Genomic DNA, 20,087 nt, shown 5'->3' with positions numbered 1-20,087 from the left:
GTTTTAAGGGTGTATGTTTTCATAAATATACAAAGTAAAAGTATTCACTAGAATAATGGAAACATGTAAATAACCTTTTTACAACCACCTTTCTGACCTATGTTTTAGTATTCCTTTAGATCAACCTTAGAAATGAAATCTGTAAAAAAAAATGTTAATAAATGCATATTCAACCTAATTAGAAACATCTTTATTGTCAATTTATATCATCATATATCATTGGTATTGACTGCAGCATGTGGCTGTGAGTTGCATGATGTGCTGCAGGTGCTCATACTGTAAGTACATATTTATAGGAGGTCAGTTAATATCTTTGTTGTATAAAAGAACACATAAATGACAATTCTTTAATAAAAACGATACAGGAGTCGGACTTCATCAGAAAAGGTGCACTGAGTCTCGTTATAAAAGGTCTGCAGCATAAAATGAGCAGTTATATGGTTCAGCTTTAGTTGCAAATACCAGAATGACTTGATTTATTCCCTTTATGTAGTTTAATAACTGAGATGTTCTCTGGTTCATCTACCAGATTTCCCTTTTTGTTTCCTGGTGGTGTTTTCCTGAGTGAAAGGAGTCGACAGGAGATTGTTGTAATAAGATTAAATCTATTTTTTTCTAATCCCCACTTCCTCTCTCACTAGTGACTAAGAATCTTTTCCCCTTATGTGAGGAAGTGTGAAAAGCATAAAGTGAATGATGACTTCTACGTTGAGTAACGTTGGCGTTTCCTTTAAGACGATCTTAACCACGTTCTCTGGCACATCCTCACTTTCCACGCCTCCTCTTTCTTTAAAGCGAAACTTTGGTGTTTCTCAACCTGGACCCCGTTTTTCTATGATTTTGTGACTGATTAAAACAACAGTTTCTGAAACTGGTCCAGTATTAAGAGAGAGCGCTGCAGCTGGAAGTCAGGAAACAGGCTTTAATGTAAACACTTGGGGCATTTGTGCATTGTCAATTTACGTCCACTAAAATTCTTTGTTTTTGTCACTGATGGGCTCAGATTATTATCCTAATTGTCTGACAACATTATGGGAAAGATCAAACAGAGATAGACCTTTTGGTTATAGAACAAGATCCTTTTTGTTTAACCAAAAACAGCCCGAAATCGCTATCGCCGAAACCCAATAACAATAATTGAGCCCATCAATGAAAAAAAAACAAAACGCTTTTATTAGAAAATACATTGGTGCACAAATTCCCCTGAGTGGTTACATTAACACAAGTGTCATGGCTGCCAGTTGCAACAGTCTCACTCAATACTGGACTAATTTTAAAAGTTGTTTTTCCCATTCGTCACTTAGACACAAATAGGGTTAGGGTTGAAAAATACCAAAGTTATCCTTCTTAAGTCTTTTGAAAAAAAAAAAGAAAAAAAGCCCTCTCCTTCACGGTGCAGCATAAAGTCTTTCACTTCTTTTTTTACATTCAGCAACAGTTTTGCATCCATCTGTACATCCTTGAAGCACGATTGTATAAAAGTAAATGATCCAATATTAAGGATTTGTCATTTTCATGGTCATCCTGTCAGAGCCAGCCTCGTTGACCATAAAAAGATTTTAGATGATTGATTTGATTGGGACTGCAGAGAAATCAGAGACAGTTTCTTTAGTGTCAAAATCATCTCAGACTTTGATTTCATCCTCGTCGTCCATGTAACTGTAGGACATTTTGTTCCTGCTGATCATCATCTCTGAATCTGCCACCTCCACCCGGCTCTGTCCCTTAAAGTGGCTGACGCCGTAGTGGCGTGCGAGCACATCTGTAGCGCTCTGGAACCGCTCACTCTCCATCCGCATCCCCAACCTCACTCGCTCAGGAGACCCCATCACCACATCAGGGACTTTAACCTCCACCACCTCCTCCTCCTCCCACTGCGGGCTCTTCCTGCCCCCGCAGTCCTCTTTCAGAAGGGAATCCACGTACGAGATAGTAGCCGAGTCCATCTCTGATTCCTCGTTGGTCAGCCCACACGCAGATCCCGCTTCCTCTCCCTCCCAAGCATGGCCCTCTGAATGGCTGTCGATCAGGCCGAACACCTCGCTCATGAGGGAGGGGCCTAGGTCAAAGGTGAAGGTGTCCAGGGAGGTGAGGGAGGGCAGGGAGTCGGAGTAGGCGGTGGAGGTAGGTATTGGGTCAGAGGTCAGGATGGAGGCGGAGCAGGTGGATAAGATGGCGTCGGTGGGGTCGGTCAGAGAGCCTCGGTGGATGTTGGGGGAGCAGGAAGTGGGGAGGGAGATGGAGGGCTGCTGGCGCTCAGAGCGGGAGAGACGAGGCAGAGTGACGAAACCAGACTCCAGACCTGAGTAGAGGACACAGAGAAGATTCAGTCACACGCTTCACATGGTTTACCTTTCACTTCCAACAGGGGGCGACGTAAAACCATCTGAAAACACCCAGCCTGCAGTGCTGGAGCCGCTGAGTTGTTCAGCGGTATGAGGAGTAAATCATGATCTGCCCGACGCTGCCAGATCACTTAACAAGTCACACACTCACACACTGCACACACTTCATGATCCAAACGGCTAAAATTACCGCAGCACCTCTCAAAGCCAGCTGCAAGGGGACGAAAGGCTGGAGGGTTTTCATACCAACCAAAGACAGTGGTGCACCCAAGGAGGGGCGAGGGGGGCCATTAAAGGCTGTGGCGTGCTCATTTTTTTTAAGAGTGCAAAGGTAGTGGTATTTTGTGACCACTAGACAGCCTAAGGCACTGGTTTCCAATGTGGGGGGTCCTGACCCCAAATATAGGGATTATGAGGCTTCCTTGATTATAAGGGGTGTAATAAAAAAGGATTTAAAATTATATAATAGGCCTTTATGTTAGCCATTATTATCTGTGAAGAAATCTAAATCATTTTTTTGTTTTAAGTTTAGATTATTAATTAACCCTTTGAAACTTGGGCTGACATCACTTTTCTTGTGCTTCATTTAGATGCCTTTCACAAGCATTTACATATTTGAACCTTGAGTAAACTGGACTGATTTCCTTCAAAAACATGAGAAAAAGGCAATGAGCAACTTGGCAAGAAATATCCCGGAAATTAAGAGAAATTTGCTTGCGACCTTTGTTTAAAATTGACATTTTAAATTATCTGTATAAATTAATCTATAAATAATCTATACATTTTTTTTGCTTGATTTATTTTGGTTTGTGGGTTTTGTTTTTTTCCCCTAATTTTCAGGTCATTAATTACACTTTTTAGTTATTTCTTGGGTCATTTCTTCTTAGTTGCTCATTGCCTTCTTCCTGTGTTTTGGAATCAACCCAGTTTGTACAGGTTTCAAATGGTTAAGTCAGTGCTTTCCCAGTATCTCCTCGAGTACCACTTCTCCTATCTCTCCCTGCTCCAACACAGCTGACTGAAATGATCACCTCGTCATGAGCTCCTGAAGCTGCTTGAAAACTAGATGATCATTTAATTCAGCTGTGCTGCAGCAAGGATACATCTAAAACACGCAGGACAAGTGGTGCTCGAGGAGAGGTTTGGGAAATGCTTGTTTATTTTATAAACTTAAAAAAAAAAATCTCACAGGATAAGGGCCTGATCACAAGCAATATTTACAGAGCCTTCCTTTTCTGCCCAAAAGCCTCATTCTGCAAAGTATGCAGGTTAAACATCAAAAATGACTAAAAGAACAACAGCAAAGCACCAGGGAGAAGAATACATTGCAAATGTAAAAAAATATGTTTGATTGTTAAAGTCTAAAAAAAAACACAATGCAGTAAAAATCATAAAAAAAAAGTTGCTAAAAAATAACAGGAAAACTAATTTCTAATGCAATATTTACAGGAAATAATCTGCTAAAAATGTCCCCAAATTGCTCATTTTACACAAACTTCCTGCAGTTGTTGCGTTCACTATTTAGCGTAACTGTGCAGTTTATCAGTTGTTCCATGCTGTTATTGTTATGCATTTAATTTCAAGTGAAGATTAACACGCTTTAAGCGGAGAGCAAGAAAGAAGTAATCAGTGAAACCAGCTGATGGAGGAGCTGGTTGGATGAAAACCTGCAGATTCTCTCCCCCATGTGTCATAATTACAGTATCTCCAATTAACAGTAAGCTGCGAATTATGTGACTTTTATTAAGGTTTTGTGATAAAAAAAAATGTCAACACACACACACACACACACACACACACACACACACACACACACAGAGGGGAGGTGAGACTGTACGGGCATGAGTGTGGTGTTAATGTGAGCCTCTCAGACAGCCTGTTGCCAGCTCTGTCTGGATCTCTGTGTGTTATCAGCTGCTGATTATGAGCCAAGGTGATTCATAAGGGCATTTGGGGCAAATCTGTCTACATCAGTGGGTAGAGCTGATGGATGTATTTTACTAAACCTCCAGGGCTGAAAAATGAAGCCAACGCTCAAGTGCCAAAAACTGCAGTTCCTCCAACGTCCATTTAAACTTGTGTCATGTTAAAATGCCCAACTTTAAGGCAGAAAGAAACATGCTTACAGCGTGGTGCAAGAAACAGGTTTTGGTCTCTGTAGCTGTAACATTTGTGACAATTGTATGGGGATCAATTTTTACATAACTCACTGGTTTGCATTTTATTAAGGCTTAAAGTTACACATATTTAAACTCAGGACCTCTCTGAGTGACATGCTGTGTGAGAGGCGTCCTTACAGTCTAAAGCTGCTTTTAAACTGTCTGTTCAAGGCCGGGATATCATACTGTCAAGCCACCTCACCATTCTGTATGAAAGGTATGATTGCAGAATTGGGGGACAGAGTTATCTGATCTTTAAGCTGCCACGGGGGTAGTCACAGTGCTGAATTAGTGTAAAAGGGAAAACCCGCAGGATACCACAATGCACAGGACGGATGTGGCGTTTTGATAGCGTGTTATGTGTGCGACCCACCACAGGAGATTTAAAAAGTAGCTAAGAGCAGCCAGCGGATAACTCAAAGAAGAAGGACAGCTACCGTGAAGATCCACAAATTGTGGAAAAAATGAGTTCGGGGAACTCCTTAACTTCCGAGCAGAGGACAAGATCAGCTGCCATATTATTATCATATTGTCATATTATATTATTATTGACATGTTATGTTATTGTTTCGTTTAAAAAGTGATTCTGACGCATATGTTATATGACACACTAGTGGCTGACATCGTGTTAAATGTCATGCCCATCACACCTCTTTTGCTTTTGTGATGCTGGCATGCTGTCTAAAATCACACAGTGGAATGACAAAATGCTGTCATTTTTTAGTTCTGTGTAAAAAAAAAATGCAAAGGAGGCTTTAAAAAGAGACTTTGTAGTGGCTCTATAGCGCCATCTCTGCGCAAAAAGTCCCTCTTTCCTCCATATCGCAACTCCAAATATGGTCACTACTGGCTCCAAAAAAACAACATCGCAACAGCCAAAATGCCAAGCTTATGGCTTAAAAATAGGAGTCCACAAACCAATGGGTGACGTCACAGTGGCTATGTCCTTTATTTTGATAGTCTATAGTTTCACTGCAGCTCTACAGACAGTTTCTGCAGTTTCCAGTTAACACAGGTTTGACCTTTGTGTCTCACTTTGTTCAGCAGCAGTGCCTTTTAATTTGAAAGAGACATCTGCCCTTAATCTTAGGTACCATTTTGGGATTTGGTGGTGCACTTCTTCTTAATCCTTGAATGACTGTGCGAAAATAGATGACATCATGTTTGAGGAATTCCAAGGGACTTTTTCCAGTGATACGAAAAACGGATGGTTAGTCGCTCGGAATTAAAGAGCAAAAGCTTCCTTCAATCATTATAAAGGGAGAAATCCAGAGTTTAAGACACATTTTCACTTAAGCAGACCAGCCACGATGAGTAACTTATTTTACAGCAAAAGCACATTTTTGCTCACATGTAGGCAACAAAAGGTGGGTTTATTTAAGTATTTCTGCTAAAAACAGTAAATGAGAGTGAACCAAAACAGTACATTTTAAATATGCTACAATCAATATTTGTATATGAATGGCTCAACCCTTTAATACCATAGCAAATTGGTTTGATTTCTTTAAAAAACATGGGGAAAAGGCAATAAGGATCTTATCAAATCATGGCCCAGAAACGAGCAGGATATTGTTTTTTAAAGAAAAAAGGAAAAAAAAGGAAAGTAATAAACAAATACAAACAAGAAAATGGCAAGAAAATTATTTTTTAAAAATGTGTGTTTATAATTTTATATATAAAATTCTATTACATAAAAAATATACATATATTTAAAAAATCAACACTTTTAAACACTTTACTTAACATTATAGTAAATAGTAATAGTAATATAGTAGTAATATAGTAATAGTAAAATAGTAAGTATAGTAAATATAAACAACATCTGTTTTTTTTCAACTTTTTATTTCTGGGAATTTGTGGGACATTTCTTGTCAAGTTAGTCACTGCCTTTTCTCCAATGTTTTTTCAAAGAAATCAAACCAATTTTCTCCGGTTTCAAAAGTTAATAAAATATATATATATAAATTTATCACCACACTCACCATAGGAGCTCTTCTTGTCCTCTGGCGTGCTTTTAGAACTGGGGAAGAGCACTCTGGTGGTTGGAGTCCCATTGGGCAAATCCACATCCAGCCTGGGGAGAGAGATGGCATTCTTGATGATGGGAGAAATGGCAGGAGGTGGTGGCGACAGATCCTTGACTCCTCCTGTTGCTCGGTTGTCGGAGCCCCTCCTGATCTGACGCAGCGTCCTGGAGAAGAACGCTCCGATCTTGTTGTCGGGGCTGGAGACAGAATCCGTCTCCCCGTTACTCCCGTTGGCCGTGCCTCCGTGGTTGCTAAGGAAGGAGGTGTCCCCGAAGACATCGCCGCCACGGCCCACATGCATTGTGTGGCGAAAGTCGCCCAGAGGAGGGCTAATCATGTCCAACGTGAGGTCACCTTTGTGGCGGCGTTTGCTGTGGGAGTGCGAGACCAGACCTTTGAGGCCTGACAGCTTTTCCTGAAGATTCATGGTCACAAGAGGTGAACGGCTTCCTGAAAATAATGTCTAGAGTTGCCTTTAATTCCACTGAATGGCAAAAAGAGCTTAGATTTATACCAAAATCACTGACAGTCCAGCAAAGTATGAACCTGAGCTCTTAAAGGTTACTCCAAGATCTTGAAACCGTGTAATTTCTGAACTCTCAGCCTGCAGCGCCAAATAGTTTCCCGCAATATTATCTCTGTTTATCATGTGCAGGCCAAACTCTGTCCCACTCTTTGTAGCTCGTTGTTATGCATAGCTGGCTGAATTAAACTGCCATAAATCGAGGAGAACACTGTGCAGTTGTGTTCCTGGAAACAGCCGGTTGGAGTGTGGTCAGGTCGCCTGGTTTCCCCCGCTCGCCTTGGGCTTTGGCTTTGTCGACATCAGCTCAGAAATAGGTCTGAGTCCAGCTGCAAACGGTTCTGCGGTCGCACCACGGAACCATCTACGGAGAGAAAAAACAGGGAAAAAACATCTATCTTTAAAATGCAGACAGGGATGCATTTGATTTTGAGGGATGTTGAGAGAAACGGATGACATTTGCAGTTTATTCTGTGGAAGATGCAGTGAGAGACCACTGTGCTCAACACTGTACATAAACTAGATCTGTCTTTCTGCAGGTTTTTGGGATTCCAAAGGTCTGCTGGTCTGGAACCAGCTAAATTTAGACCACAGTCTCTCCTCTGTGCAACAACTCAGAGTCCGCCTCTCATCCATAAAATGGGTGGACTTTCAGGGAATTCCTGCTTCCATTTTGTCCTGCTTTGTCTGGCCTGAAGGTTACGCAAAGTTCATTTTACATTTCACTGAGAAGACTTATCACGCTCTTAAAGCCGAGCAGCAGCCCTCATTCAACAGGATCAGATTTGTTTATAAACAGGCAAAGTATGCTGAGCGAGATAGGAAGAGATAATCAACATTTCCTGATAAGAAAACCATGACTGCTTTTAGCTGTGCTGCTACCGAGCCCCAAGACTGTCGGAAGGCAGGAAAAGAAGTCAGATGAATCAAAAATGCAGTATGTTAATTAATTATACTCTAATTAATATTGAGAGTGAAAAGGAATAATAGGTCTTGAAATTTTTATCTCTAATCTGCAAAATAATGAGAAAAGCTCTGTATTTTTTCCTTGCAATCGCAGTTAATTGGATTTTTTTTATGTTTTCACATGATTTCATTGTGAGTTATTTTGCATTTTAAAACAGTTTTGAAGTCCACACTGACAAGGTAAAGCAGTTCTTACTAGATTGTCTCGATGAGGAATCAAATGACAGAAAAAAAAGAAAAAAAAGTGCATGGACTAACATGAAGTGTTCATGTCAGTAAAGGGGAGACTCATGGGTACCCACACAACCCATTCAGATATATTGAGGTTAGAAGTCAGGGGACCCCTGTGAAATGTCCATGCTGTTTTCCATCGCCAAAATTTAGCCTTTGGAGTGTTATTGTTTTTAGAACAACTGGATTCCCCACGTCTTCTAGTTTCATTATATCAGTATCATCACTCTATATTCAAAACTCTGTGCAGCCTCTAAAAGATGAGAATGCTGGCAGGTGATTAACATGATTTTAAAAAATTAACACATTTATTATGGACCTTAATCGCATCGCAATCAATGCGATAACGCTGACGGCCCTAGCTTTTACATTTCTTCTTATCTCTTATATAAAAAATATTATAGATTATAGGGGAGAGTTACATTAAGGTCGTGACACACCAAGCCAACGGTTGGCCAAACACCCATTTTGGGCTGACAGCAAGCACCCACAGCCATCTTGAGTGGGGTGTTTCCCACGCCGTTAGCCCTCGTCATACCTCACCGGCTTTTATTCTGCTGACACAGGAAATATGCTTTATTCTTTCTGCTCTGGATTGTGTTGTTTATGTGCTAACTGGCTAACTAGCATTGTGGCAGTCCCCTGATTTTCTGTTTCTAATGGTGGTTACAGATGACCGCAATCTGCTGGCATGGAGGGGTATCTCCTCTCACGCAGGTGCAGAACAGTAGTGCTTGTTGGCTGTTCATTTGGTGCGTTTCTGTGCAATTTTTGGCCCGAGACATGGCAACGTAGCATGGGGCTTTGGTTGCTAGTTCTCGGATGTCTGCTTTGTGTTTTGTCACAGACTTGAAATGTAACGTGTTGCAGTTGGACTTCCTCCAGGGGTCAGTGCACAATTACACATTCTGTGTTCAGTCACGTCATTCAATTAACATGACCTTGAATTGGCATTCGCTGACACCATATTTCTGTTACCAAAATTTTACCCTCTCGCTCTTTTTTTACCAATTGATTGAAGAAAAATTATCAACCTTCACTGTTTTTTTGCAATTTATTTTTTTTCCTTGATGTACTTGATGCATTCAGTTATATTTTTGACTTGAATGACAACCTTTTACTTGTATGTTTTGGAGCTCCATACTTCCCAAAGTCTGTAAGTCTGTAATGAAGGCAGACTGAAAAATTGGCCTTTGCTCGTGTGTTGTTCTTTGCCAGCAGAGTAATGGATATCCAGCTCTAAAATATTTTGATAGCATAAGGCAGCCCTGAGACAAGGACCTCTGGTTCTTTTTAAAAGCTTTCCACTGCAGCAGCTAAACGTCGGCGGGCCTCCCACGCATGCACGGCCCCGTCTGGCTTCATTAATGACCTGCTATGGTTCAAGAGACGTGGATTGCGTCAGGTCCAAGGCAGCCCTTCTAATTTGCTGCTGACCGCAGTCCCAGGCCCTGCGCTCCACTTCCCCTGGCTGGTGGTATTTAAGAGGGGCATCTGGGAGGAAACACGGCACATACCAACACTGAGTAGAGCCATATCAAGGCTCACAGAGAGACACTGGGGACCAGTACACCAAGGTGTGATGTTCAATATGAGATGAGCCTGCAGGGACCTTGTGCATGTTCCCACGAACCACACACACACACGCTGTTTGGGAAATAGTTTGTCTGTGGAGTGTCCCGGAGGTGACATTTTCTGTAGGCCAACCTGGAAGCTAATGTCGCCCTGGTTCCCCCGTCAACAAGCATATAGGATTTTTCCATTGGATTTTGGATCTTTGCAGAAAATAAGCTCAGTTGTAAACAAATATTTATGATACTTACACATTTTGTTCAGAACGCCACTTTCGGGGTTTTCGAAGTTCATTTTAACCTAGTAGTAGCTTTTTACTTCTGGCGATTGCATTTAGGCTTCAAAAATCCCCAAAGTATTTTTCATTTTTAAAGATTATCTTCCTGAGCAAAGCATGTAAGTATCACAAATGTTTGTTTACCACAGAGCTTATTTTCTACAATGATCCAGTGTTAACCACAAACTTTATGTAAGGCTTCTAACCAAAACTCCAGTCAAAAAACGGATTTCCAGTTTATGGGACTCATTACTGGGGCTCTCTATTGGTTAAACAAGAAAAAAACCTCAGTCTAATTGATTTAAGTATTACAGGAACAGGCCATTAATTACTCTGACTGTGCTTACGGAAAGCTCTGGTGTTTTGTCTTTGCCTGTAATCCTGTTAAAGACCTTTGACCACAGCTCAGAGGGGGTCGCTCCCTCTGACTCTATCTGGACCCTCTGGGCAAAGCTCATTTTATCTGCACATATGCTGTTCTTCTCCGCTCCTCTGATATCTGAGTGACTCAAACACAGCAGCCAGCACCCTCAGGCAGATAAAACAGCCTGAAAAACACCACAAGAACCCAATATTTTGAGTCTTCAAAAGGTAATAAGTTTAACACTGTAATCCCACAAGCAGCCTTGGATATTAGAACAGAATAGGGAACCTCTCGACAGGAGGGACTTGGACATACCCTGGATTATCCTCTAATCCTTCATCTCGACCGTTACCCCCTGTAGGCCAGGCGCCTCTCTTCAGCAAGGCCTGGTTGCTACCCACTCCACTGGTTTCTGTCAGAGAAGACAAAAAACAACAACATTTTCATAAGAGAATCAAGTCAAACTGAAGCGACGCAGGCTGGGAAAGTGATTTAAATTTTATTTTCACAAAAAGGAGTGAATGGGGAGGATGGCAAAACAGAACAGAAATTGAGACATCAGGAATGCATGCTGAGAAAAATGAGAGAGAAACGGTCAGATGAGGAGAGGAAACAAAGAGATGTGACAAAGGGGGACATACGAGAGATCAAGACTGAGACATAACTGTTACTGGTTGTTTTTTTTTGTACCATTTTTTGGTAATTCCCTGACTTATTATTTACTGGATGGATCACCATTTAACACCTTCACCCAAGATGAATTGTACATTGAACAAAAATTGAAGCACAACATTTTTTTTTTTTTTTGCTCCCATTTTTTACAGGTTTAAGTTAACCCTTTGAAACCTGGACTGACATCAGTTTCCTTGTGCTGCACTCAGACACCTTTAACAAGCCTTTACAGCTTTTGAACATAAACAACTGGTTTCATTCCTTTCAAAAAAACACGGGAAAAAGGCAATCAGCAAAAACTCTGTAAATGTGACAAAAAAACATATATCACTGAATATATATTTAATTTTTTTTTTTTTAATTAGGCTACAAAAATATTATATATTTTATTCATTTTTTAAATTTAAATTTCCAGTTTTTGTTATTTTACTTTTTTTTATTAATTATTTTCTTGCTAATTTTTGGGTTGCATATTGCCTTCTTTGCATGTTTTTTTTTGGGTTTTTTTTTTTCAAGAAAACCAAGCCAAATTGCTCAGGTTTCAAAGGGTTAAAGATCAAAGACTTTTTTAAGATTATTTTTTGGGGCTTTTATTGCCTTGAATAGACTGGACTCTTTGAGAGTGAAAGGGGGAGAGAAAGGGGGCGATGTGCAGCAAAGGGCTGAGGCCAGATTCGAACCCATAGCCACTGCAGTGAGGATACAGCCTCTATATATGGGGCGCTGCTCTATCCACTGAGCCACCAGGCACCCCAAAGCCTTTTTTTTAAGCACTCAAGAGACTACTGTCGAATTTTAATTGCAAATTTTTCCAAGATAATGCATCCATCTGTGTGTCTGATTAAACAGCACCATTACTGCGCAGGTGTGTGTTGGGATGGTCACAATAAAAGGCTAAAATGTGCAGTTTGAGCACACTACACAGTGGCACAGATGTCACAAGTTTTGAGGGAGCAATGTACTGCTCAATTCTGGGACAAAACATTGGAGACGTCTCATGATGGTGACATGAACATTGAGCTCATGATCAACAGCTCTGAAGGACATTTCTGCAGTGAGCAGCCAATGGCACGCTCCATCTGTTTCATTGTGCTGTGTAATAAAGCGTTACATTTTAGTGTGTCCTTTAATTGTGACCATCCCAAAGCACACCTGTGAAGTAATGATGTAATCAGCCACACCTGTCAGGTGGAGGGATTATCTTGGGACATGAGAAGTGCTCACTAATACAGATTTGAACACATTTGTGACCAAAACCTGAGGGAAATATCTCTACTGATTGCATGAAAAAGTCTATTTTGGGACTAGTGTGCCATCTTGTGAGGAACCTGCTGCAGTGGTTACCTGCTTACTTCTTGCTTTATTTGGCTAAAAAGTTACATTGGTCAAATCTGATGGAGAAGGGAACAAAGACCTGTGAAGAACGTGACTCCCAAGCAACAGTATTTGGACAAATTAATTATGATCAACACAGACTATGATCTAGCAGCCAGCGACTGGATTACAGACCTTGATGCACTACCTTCACTCGTTTCTAGACTGAGTGCATTCACTTTGCTGAATTTAAAAGCTACAAATCCCCAGAAGCTTGTGAACAGCTTTGCAATGACTGGATGCAAGATCTGCTCATTTACCAGCTGGCAAACAGCAGGAGCGCAGCCATGCTCACAAAGGTAAGACAACACTCCTCATTTTGGCCCCATCAGTCTATTAAAGGGGTCCTTAATTGTTTTGTGTAGCATTTTTGTCCTTGTAAAAAGTCTTAGAGTAATAAAAGCCCAAAGTCCAAGCCAAAGGGAGCTCTCTCTCCCTCAGAAGACACTCTAAGCCGCCTGAAACAGCTCGTTTGAGTGTCAGTGTTTACTTCCATAACTTGGTGATATCACCATGTAACAAATAGAAAATAATGTGCATAGAGAGAGCCAGCCGGCCAATCGGAGCAGACTTCTCAGGGGGCGGGACATAAGCTCAGACAGACTGTTTCAAAAATTAGCATAATAGGGATCCTTTAAACCAAACAAAATACAAAACACTCTACAGGTATAAACAAGTTCAATCTAAGAGCCTTTTAAATAAAATTCACACTAAAAGTGAAAATATATTTCCACTGGTGTCAGTTTAATAGAACAAAATCACACTAATGCTGATCTGCACAGATAAAATATACTAATGAGAAGGCTGGCGGGCAAGAACAGTGGCGACTATTGTGTGATCTCAATGCATAGAGTTGTTTTACTAAGATTATTTCATGCATCTAACAAGCAGAAACTGTACATTTCCTGTGAAAGTCTATTTTAAAAAGAGGCAGTGCATTTAACAGGCATTTTTTGACACGGCGTCCTGGAATGTCAACAACAGATGCTGTAAGATTCCTATATGTCCTATGTAGACATTAATGGCAGAGACCAAGCATCGATATTCGACAAGTTGGGGTGAGAGTGTGTTGTTTTTTGGCACTCGGGGGATTATTTCTCTGTAATGCTGTGAGTGGCCACTGGGAAAAATTATAAGAAAAAAGCTGAGCTGCTTTCCTGGGGGCCTGGAGATAAAAACTGTTGAATCTCAATACCCAGAAATCCTGCAGCAAGACATCAGTAGACCAGACTCAATCACTCTTGGCAGGGAAACAGCTCCAGTTTGTTATACAACTGCATTTTTGCATTAAAACGTCAGCTTCGTTCATCTTTCTGCTGCAGCTTTGAGCCGGGTTTTTTGTTCAGGCATCTCAGCATTCAGGGGATTTCGATGCATTCATACATCACAGACCGGCTCGATCAAATATTTCCATGTCACTATGTACAGTATTTGCTTGAGGTGGCTTTGCTGGATATAAACCAGGGGAACCACAGTCTAATAGGAGCCTTGTGTGTTGTGTGTATGTGTGTGTACGAGCGCATTCCTGAGCAGAGCATCGGTCGGTGGAGTCTCTCGATTACGACCATCAAACATCCTTCTTCTCGACCTTGGCGCTGATTGAAACCACGTTTCGGTCTGAACCAAATTTTTTCTAAATTCTCTTTCCTCACTTTTTCTTCTTTTCTCAATTTCTTTCCCCTCTCATTTCTTTTCCATTTTTGCCTTCTGATGTCTTTAATCTTCTCTCCTTTTATCTACACTCATTCTGAAACTTTTCCTCTTTGTCCCAGGCTTTTCTCTTTCTATTTTTTTTTTCATTCTTTGCTTCTCTTTGTGTGTCTTGACTGACTTAGGAAGCAGCTGTTTGGGCCCACACACACACACACACACACACACACACATCCATTAATCTCTACTTTTGATGCATTAACTCCAAAATGTTTACTCTGCTACAGTTTGTCTTGAGTATAATCAGCGCTGGACTTTGTGTTTTCTCCCCCTCCCTCCTCTCTGCCTCTTTTCTCATGTCCTTCACTTGCTAACCCCGCTAACCAGGTGAACAAACATACAAGATAAGGCCGCATTTTTCAGCCCTGCTCTTTGACTTTCAATTACGTCCCTATTTTTGCCGTCCATGCTCGGTCTGAGTCCAAGCAAAACATGGCTACACTTCCTCCTCAGTCAAGAAAACAGTTTCATGCTTCGACAAATATCCACACTCTCCGAGGTTCTGCGCTTCCTGCATCTGCTCGAGCTGGCGGTCCCAATTTGCCCAGTTTGTTGCCTCTCTGTGTCCATTTATATCTCCTCTGAGCTCATACATAAACTTTTTTCTTTCCTTCTCCCTTTCTTCCACCCAACATATGTCCATGCTCTATTCTTTTGATATTACAGGTCTTTAAAGTTGAAAGTTTACCTATAAGAGCACAAAGTATTTCTAAATTTGATCTTATCACTTACACTGTATATTGATATCATTGTATACTTCAGTACCAACGATACGTTTGAGATCATTTAGGAAGAGTGGCACCATTACATAGTTTGTCCACCAGAGAGCACTGACAAGTGTATTTTTTATGTGTTTTTAATAACTTTTTTTGTTTCTAGTTTTTAGGCATTTTTCTTTACTCTACTTTTTACTTTTTTTGCTATTTTTGGGGGAAATTTTTCTAAATTTGCTCATTGCTTTTTTCCATGTTTTTGAAAGAAATAAAGCCAATTTGCTCAGGTTTCAAAGGGTTAAACAAATAACACATTTCGGACATTTCGGAAAATATGTTTTATTACTTTCTTGCTGAGAGGTGATGAGAAAAGATACAACTATCATAACACAGTCTCCTCCCAACTCGTCAAATATCTCTGTTTTGTCTGTGGACATCTAAATATGACGCACTGGGTATCCTCCTGTAGATGTTGTTAATGTTCTGGGATGCCGTGTTTAATCAACATCTGTAATATGTATTGTGTCTCTTCAAAAAAAATGAAAAAACGTATGTTTTTACAGGAAATATGCAATTTCTGCTCGTTCGATGCATACAGTAGGTAAAACACTTCACACTGACATTAATTTCATTGTACAACAAAAGAATGTGGTTAGGTTTAAAAAACAAAAAATCATGGTTTGGTTTGAAATTCAAACGGGAAACAAACTCGGTGCTTCCAGGTGAAAGTCTGAGGTATGTTGGACCCATCCACGTCCTGTCCCGCTTGTGACTTTCCAGTGCCTTATATAACATTGTTACCTGCAGTGTTTCAAACTGATGCCATTCGTGGCTCTCTAAGCAGTACTATCTGTTAAAATCTAACATATTTTAATCTCCTTTCGGTTATAATGCCTGTTAAAAATATTTTCCTTTGTAAACATGTAAGGCCTAACAGCGTGTCCTAACAGCCAGCAAGTGTCCCCACTTAATGTATTAAATATGCACTTCTGTAATGTCATGTAAACAAACCACTGTACATGTCTGCTGTGCGCTCATGTAAACAAACCCTATGTAATATCAGCTGTGCGCTTGAGATTATAGGTTTAAGACGTAACCACTTGAAAGATGGGTGAGTGGTTGCTGTCTTTCTGTGTTTGAGCAAATTGGCTTGATTTCATTCAAAAACATGGGAAGAAGGAAATGAGCAATAACAGAAGAAATGACCCAAAAGCAAGCAAGAAATAAGTAAAAATGTACAGAATGTAATGTAATATATGTAATATGTAATATGTAATATGTAATATAATTTTAAATATTTAATCATGATTATGATAAATATATTTTTCCCTAGCTTTTGTCTTTTTTTCTAGAAAAAAAGCTTTTTTAAAAAAATATATATATATTATTTTTATATCTACTAAGTTTTTGCAATTTGTGGATTTCTTTTTTTTTTTTTTACCAAGTCCTTACTGATTTTTCCCTTCATGTTTATTAAAGAAATCACACACATTTACTCAGAGTACAAATGTTTAAATACTTCTAGGTGTGTGAAAGCAGCACAATAAGAGTGGTTTCAAATGGTTCAACTATGATAGTTAAAATTCCTCACAATAAGAAATTCAGAGATCCACACAGCTGACAGCAGAACCCTATGTCTTCCTTCTCTGTGGGGGTGGGGTGGAGGGGTGGATCAAGTTGTGACCATTTGGTGACTGTGATGAAGCACTTTTCCCAACATCATCATGTGTGGCAAAAAAAAGAAAAAACAGTCAGGGAACCCTGTGGTGTGAAAACAAATACAGCAGCCGGATTCAGAGTTCACACCTCTGAAACTAACCCCTTCCTGACTGGTTGCGTCAATGACACCCAAAGGTCACAAAGGGTCCCTCTCGGAGGAATGTTGAGCTCAGGTTGAAACCGCAGGGAATGTCTGCACCCATTTACTTGATCACGTAGTGCATCATTAGTGTAAATCATACAGGGTATGTACAGGAAACATGCATGTGTTAATCATTTGTGCATACAGGAGGCTGACATATCAAAGCATGTACTCAGGGAGGATATACTGTACGCCTACTCTGGGACCTACAGAGCCAGTTAACCCTTTGAAAACTGGATCGACATTTGTTTTCTTGCACTCAGATGCCTTTCACAAGTAATTAAGCCTTTGAACCCTGAAAAAAATAGTTTTATTTCTTTCAGAAACAATAGTAAAAGGTGACAAGGAATTTTTTTGAAAGTTAGCTGGGGAGATTATTAGATATTATCAGAAAATGATGGAAAAATGTCCAGAAAACTATATTACATTTAATTATTTATTTAAAGTTATGTTACAGGGGAAAAAAAAGAAAAAGTGTAATTTTTAGGGCTTTCTTGAGGTCATTTTATTGTTTTTTTTTAAATTATTGTTATTTTGAGGTATTTTGGGGCCATGTCCTCTTAAGTTGCTCGTCGCCTTCTTCTCATGTTTTTGAAAGAAATCTTCTTGCTCAGGTTTCAAAGAGTTTCCGATGAAAAACTCGCTTGAAGACTTAGTTCGTCACTGCATGTTGTTTATTGGATTCTGTGTTATTATCGCTGCAGCAGACAGGCTTTTTATTGATTACCTCTGTGCATGTTTGTTTATTGGCGGGGCCAGTGAGCTCTTCAATCAATGTGTGTGTGTGTGTGTGTGTGTGTATATGTGTGTGGCATTTCACATGGCCTCCCTCGTGGCCTGCTGGCAGGTTGCAGGGGTCACAAGGCCACTGCCCCTCCAACTTGTAACAAGTCCAACACGGTGCTGTTTGTCTCCATAATTAAAACACCTCAAGGCCATCAACTTCTTCAACCTTCTGTCATGTTCCCCTGACTCACAGCACATCTGGTCATGTCACTGACATGTATGTAAACTGATAGTCATGTAACTGCTGTAATTACAAGGCAGCAAATCAAAGCACTGGCAGAGTTTATTTCGACTGAGAATTTACTGCCGCTGGATATAAACAGAACTGACCGAGTTTAATGTCTGAGACTCTCACAACACTTTAAAGGGTAACTGCAGTATTTTTTAAACTTGGACCCTGTTTTCCGACATTTTTTGTTTCTAAGTGACTCACGGTTTTTAAAATTGGTCCAGTATTGAGAGAGAGTACTGCAGCAGTGAAACAGGCTGCAATGTAACAACTCTGTGCATGTTTGCACTGTCAATTTATGCCCACTAAAAGTGCTTGTTTTTGACACTGACAGGCGCACATTTGGTATTTTAAGTGTCTGACAACATTATGGGAAGGACCCCTACAGTGATAGACCTTTTGCTATAGTAAGATCTTTTTTGTTTAACTAAAAACGTCTCTCTAATCGCTATTGTCTTATTAGCTTACATCTAACTGAATGAATTAAGGGTTTATTTCAATAAAACAAGAGATTATTGTTGGAACAGCAAAACGATGAATTGAGATGGTGTCTGTAAAATAAACACTTCATTCACATATTCATATGAAGTTTAGTGAGCCTAATGATAGCAATTACAGAGCTGTTTTTGGTTAAACGAAAAAGATTTTACTCCTTAACAAAAGCTCTATCTCCATAGGGATCCTTGCCATAATGCTGTCAGACACATAAGATAACAATCTGAGCCTGACAGTGACAAAAACAAACACTTAAGTGGACATAAACCGACGATGCACAAATGCCCCAATTGGATACATCGCGGTCTGTTTTGCTGTTGCCAATTGCAGCACTCTCGCTCAATACTGGACCTGTTTCTGAAACTGTTGTTACAATTTGTCACTTTATCACAAAATCATGGGAAAATAAGGTTCAGGTTGAAAAATACCCAAGTTACTCTTTAACAGTATACAATAAGACTTAACAGCAGGTATGATAACAGCTTCAGTCAACATTTTTACAAGTCTTAATGGAATTACCTTATCTGAAACTGATTTCTTTCTCTGATCAACAGGAGGCTTTTTCTCCCAGAGAGCATATTATTCATATCTCTAACATAAAGGAATAACATAGCTATTAATAATAATCACATAATGGGCAGCCATGTATATTAACAGGCAATTTATGAGTTATTACCTCTCCAAATGGCATGAGGACAGAAAATAAAAACACACATAGGAGCTCAGTGGTGAAATGTAACTAAGTACATTTACTCAAGTACACATTTGAGGTACTTGTACTTGATTGTTTTCCTTTCATGCCACTTTATACTTTTATTACATAACATTTCAGAGGGAAATGTACTTTTTTATTTCACTTCTTCCATCTTTTTTTAAGATTAAGATTTTTGCATAAGAAAACAAGAAGAGTTTACAACATGTGATGTTTTGTAATAAAATATCAAAGAAAGTGTCAAAACGTTTGTACAAATACAGCTTGATTTTATTAGATCCATATTGTATTTTATTTGATAATAATTTTATTTTTATAAATGTGGCTGATGACTCAATTTTTTGCATTGGGTACTTCTTATACTTTAAATAAAGGTTCCTGATCACTTTTACTTAAGTAACATCAATGTAGGACTTAATTTTAACAAAGTATCTTTTCAGTGTTGTATGAGTACTTTTACTCAGGCCTGTTTAAAAAGGGACTAAATATTGCCTCCACCGCTGTAGGAACAAATGTTAGCCTATAGGCATTTTTTTTTAGGATACACAGGCTATAAAATACCATCAATGACAAAATTACATCGCAGGGATAAACGTCTCAATATGCAAAAAAAGTCTGATTCAGATTCAGTTAATGCAAATTCACTCAAAGTAACCAAAATAATATGATATAAGAAATGTAGCATAAAATATAAAAGTGGGATATTAACTTATCACTGAGTATCACAGACTCTTTGAGCGCCTTTTTGGGCACATAATGGAGAGATTTACGGTCAAAATTTTAAAAAATGAACTCACCAAAGAAAACTCCGACACGAAGAACAGGAGGCTGTTTGACTCCAGATTAATTATGTTTCCATTAGAAATGTATCTGAGGTCCCTGTGGTCGCGAGAGATCCTCCGCTGCTGCCGGACTGTCCCGCTGGTGCGTTGGAGTGCGGAGCGGCGCAGCGCGGAGGAGGAGGAGGGAAGGGGCGGGGCTGGGGATCAAATGAGACCATCAGAGAACCACACCAGAACTCCCATACTGCCTCATGGTAAACACTTCAGTTTGATGTCTCTATAACACCTC

At 39.8% G+C, this 20,087-nt stretch overlaps 1 protein-coding gene across 1 annotated transcript; it reads right to left on the bottom strand.

The window, feature by feature from the left end:
- Positions 1-168: 168 nt before the first annotated feature.
- cdc42ep1a (CDC42 effector protein (Rho GTPase binding) 1a) lies at positions 169-19,951 on the bottom strand. Its single transcript, XM_088069677.1, has 4 exons — positions 19,814-19,951; positions 10,780-10,876; positions 6,487-7,418; positions 169-2,302 (listed from the first exon to the last, which is right to left on the bottom strand). Exons 3-4 carry the CDS (start codon positions 6,956-6,958, stop codon positions 1,626-1,628), a joined length of 1,149 nt encoding a protein of 382 aa, XP_087925803.1. The 5' UTR covers positions 6,959-7,418; positions 10,780-10,876; positions 19,814-19,951; the 3' UTR covers positions 169-1,625.
- Between the last annotated feature and the right edge of the window lie 136 nt (positions 19,952-20,087).

This window comes from Plectropomus leopardus, chromosome 19, assembly GCF_026936395.1.
Source record: "Plectropomus leopardus strain MGB_pleo_1.0 chromosome 19, ASM2693639v1, whole genome shotgun sequence".
Classification (NCBI taxonomy): Eukaryota; Metazoa; Chordata; class Actinopteri; order Perciformes; family Serranidae; genus Plectropomus; species Plectropomus leopardus.
The sequence above is the reverse complement of the archived record's forward strand: the minus strand, read 5'-3'. Positions and strand labels throughout refer to the sequence as shown.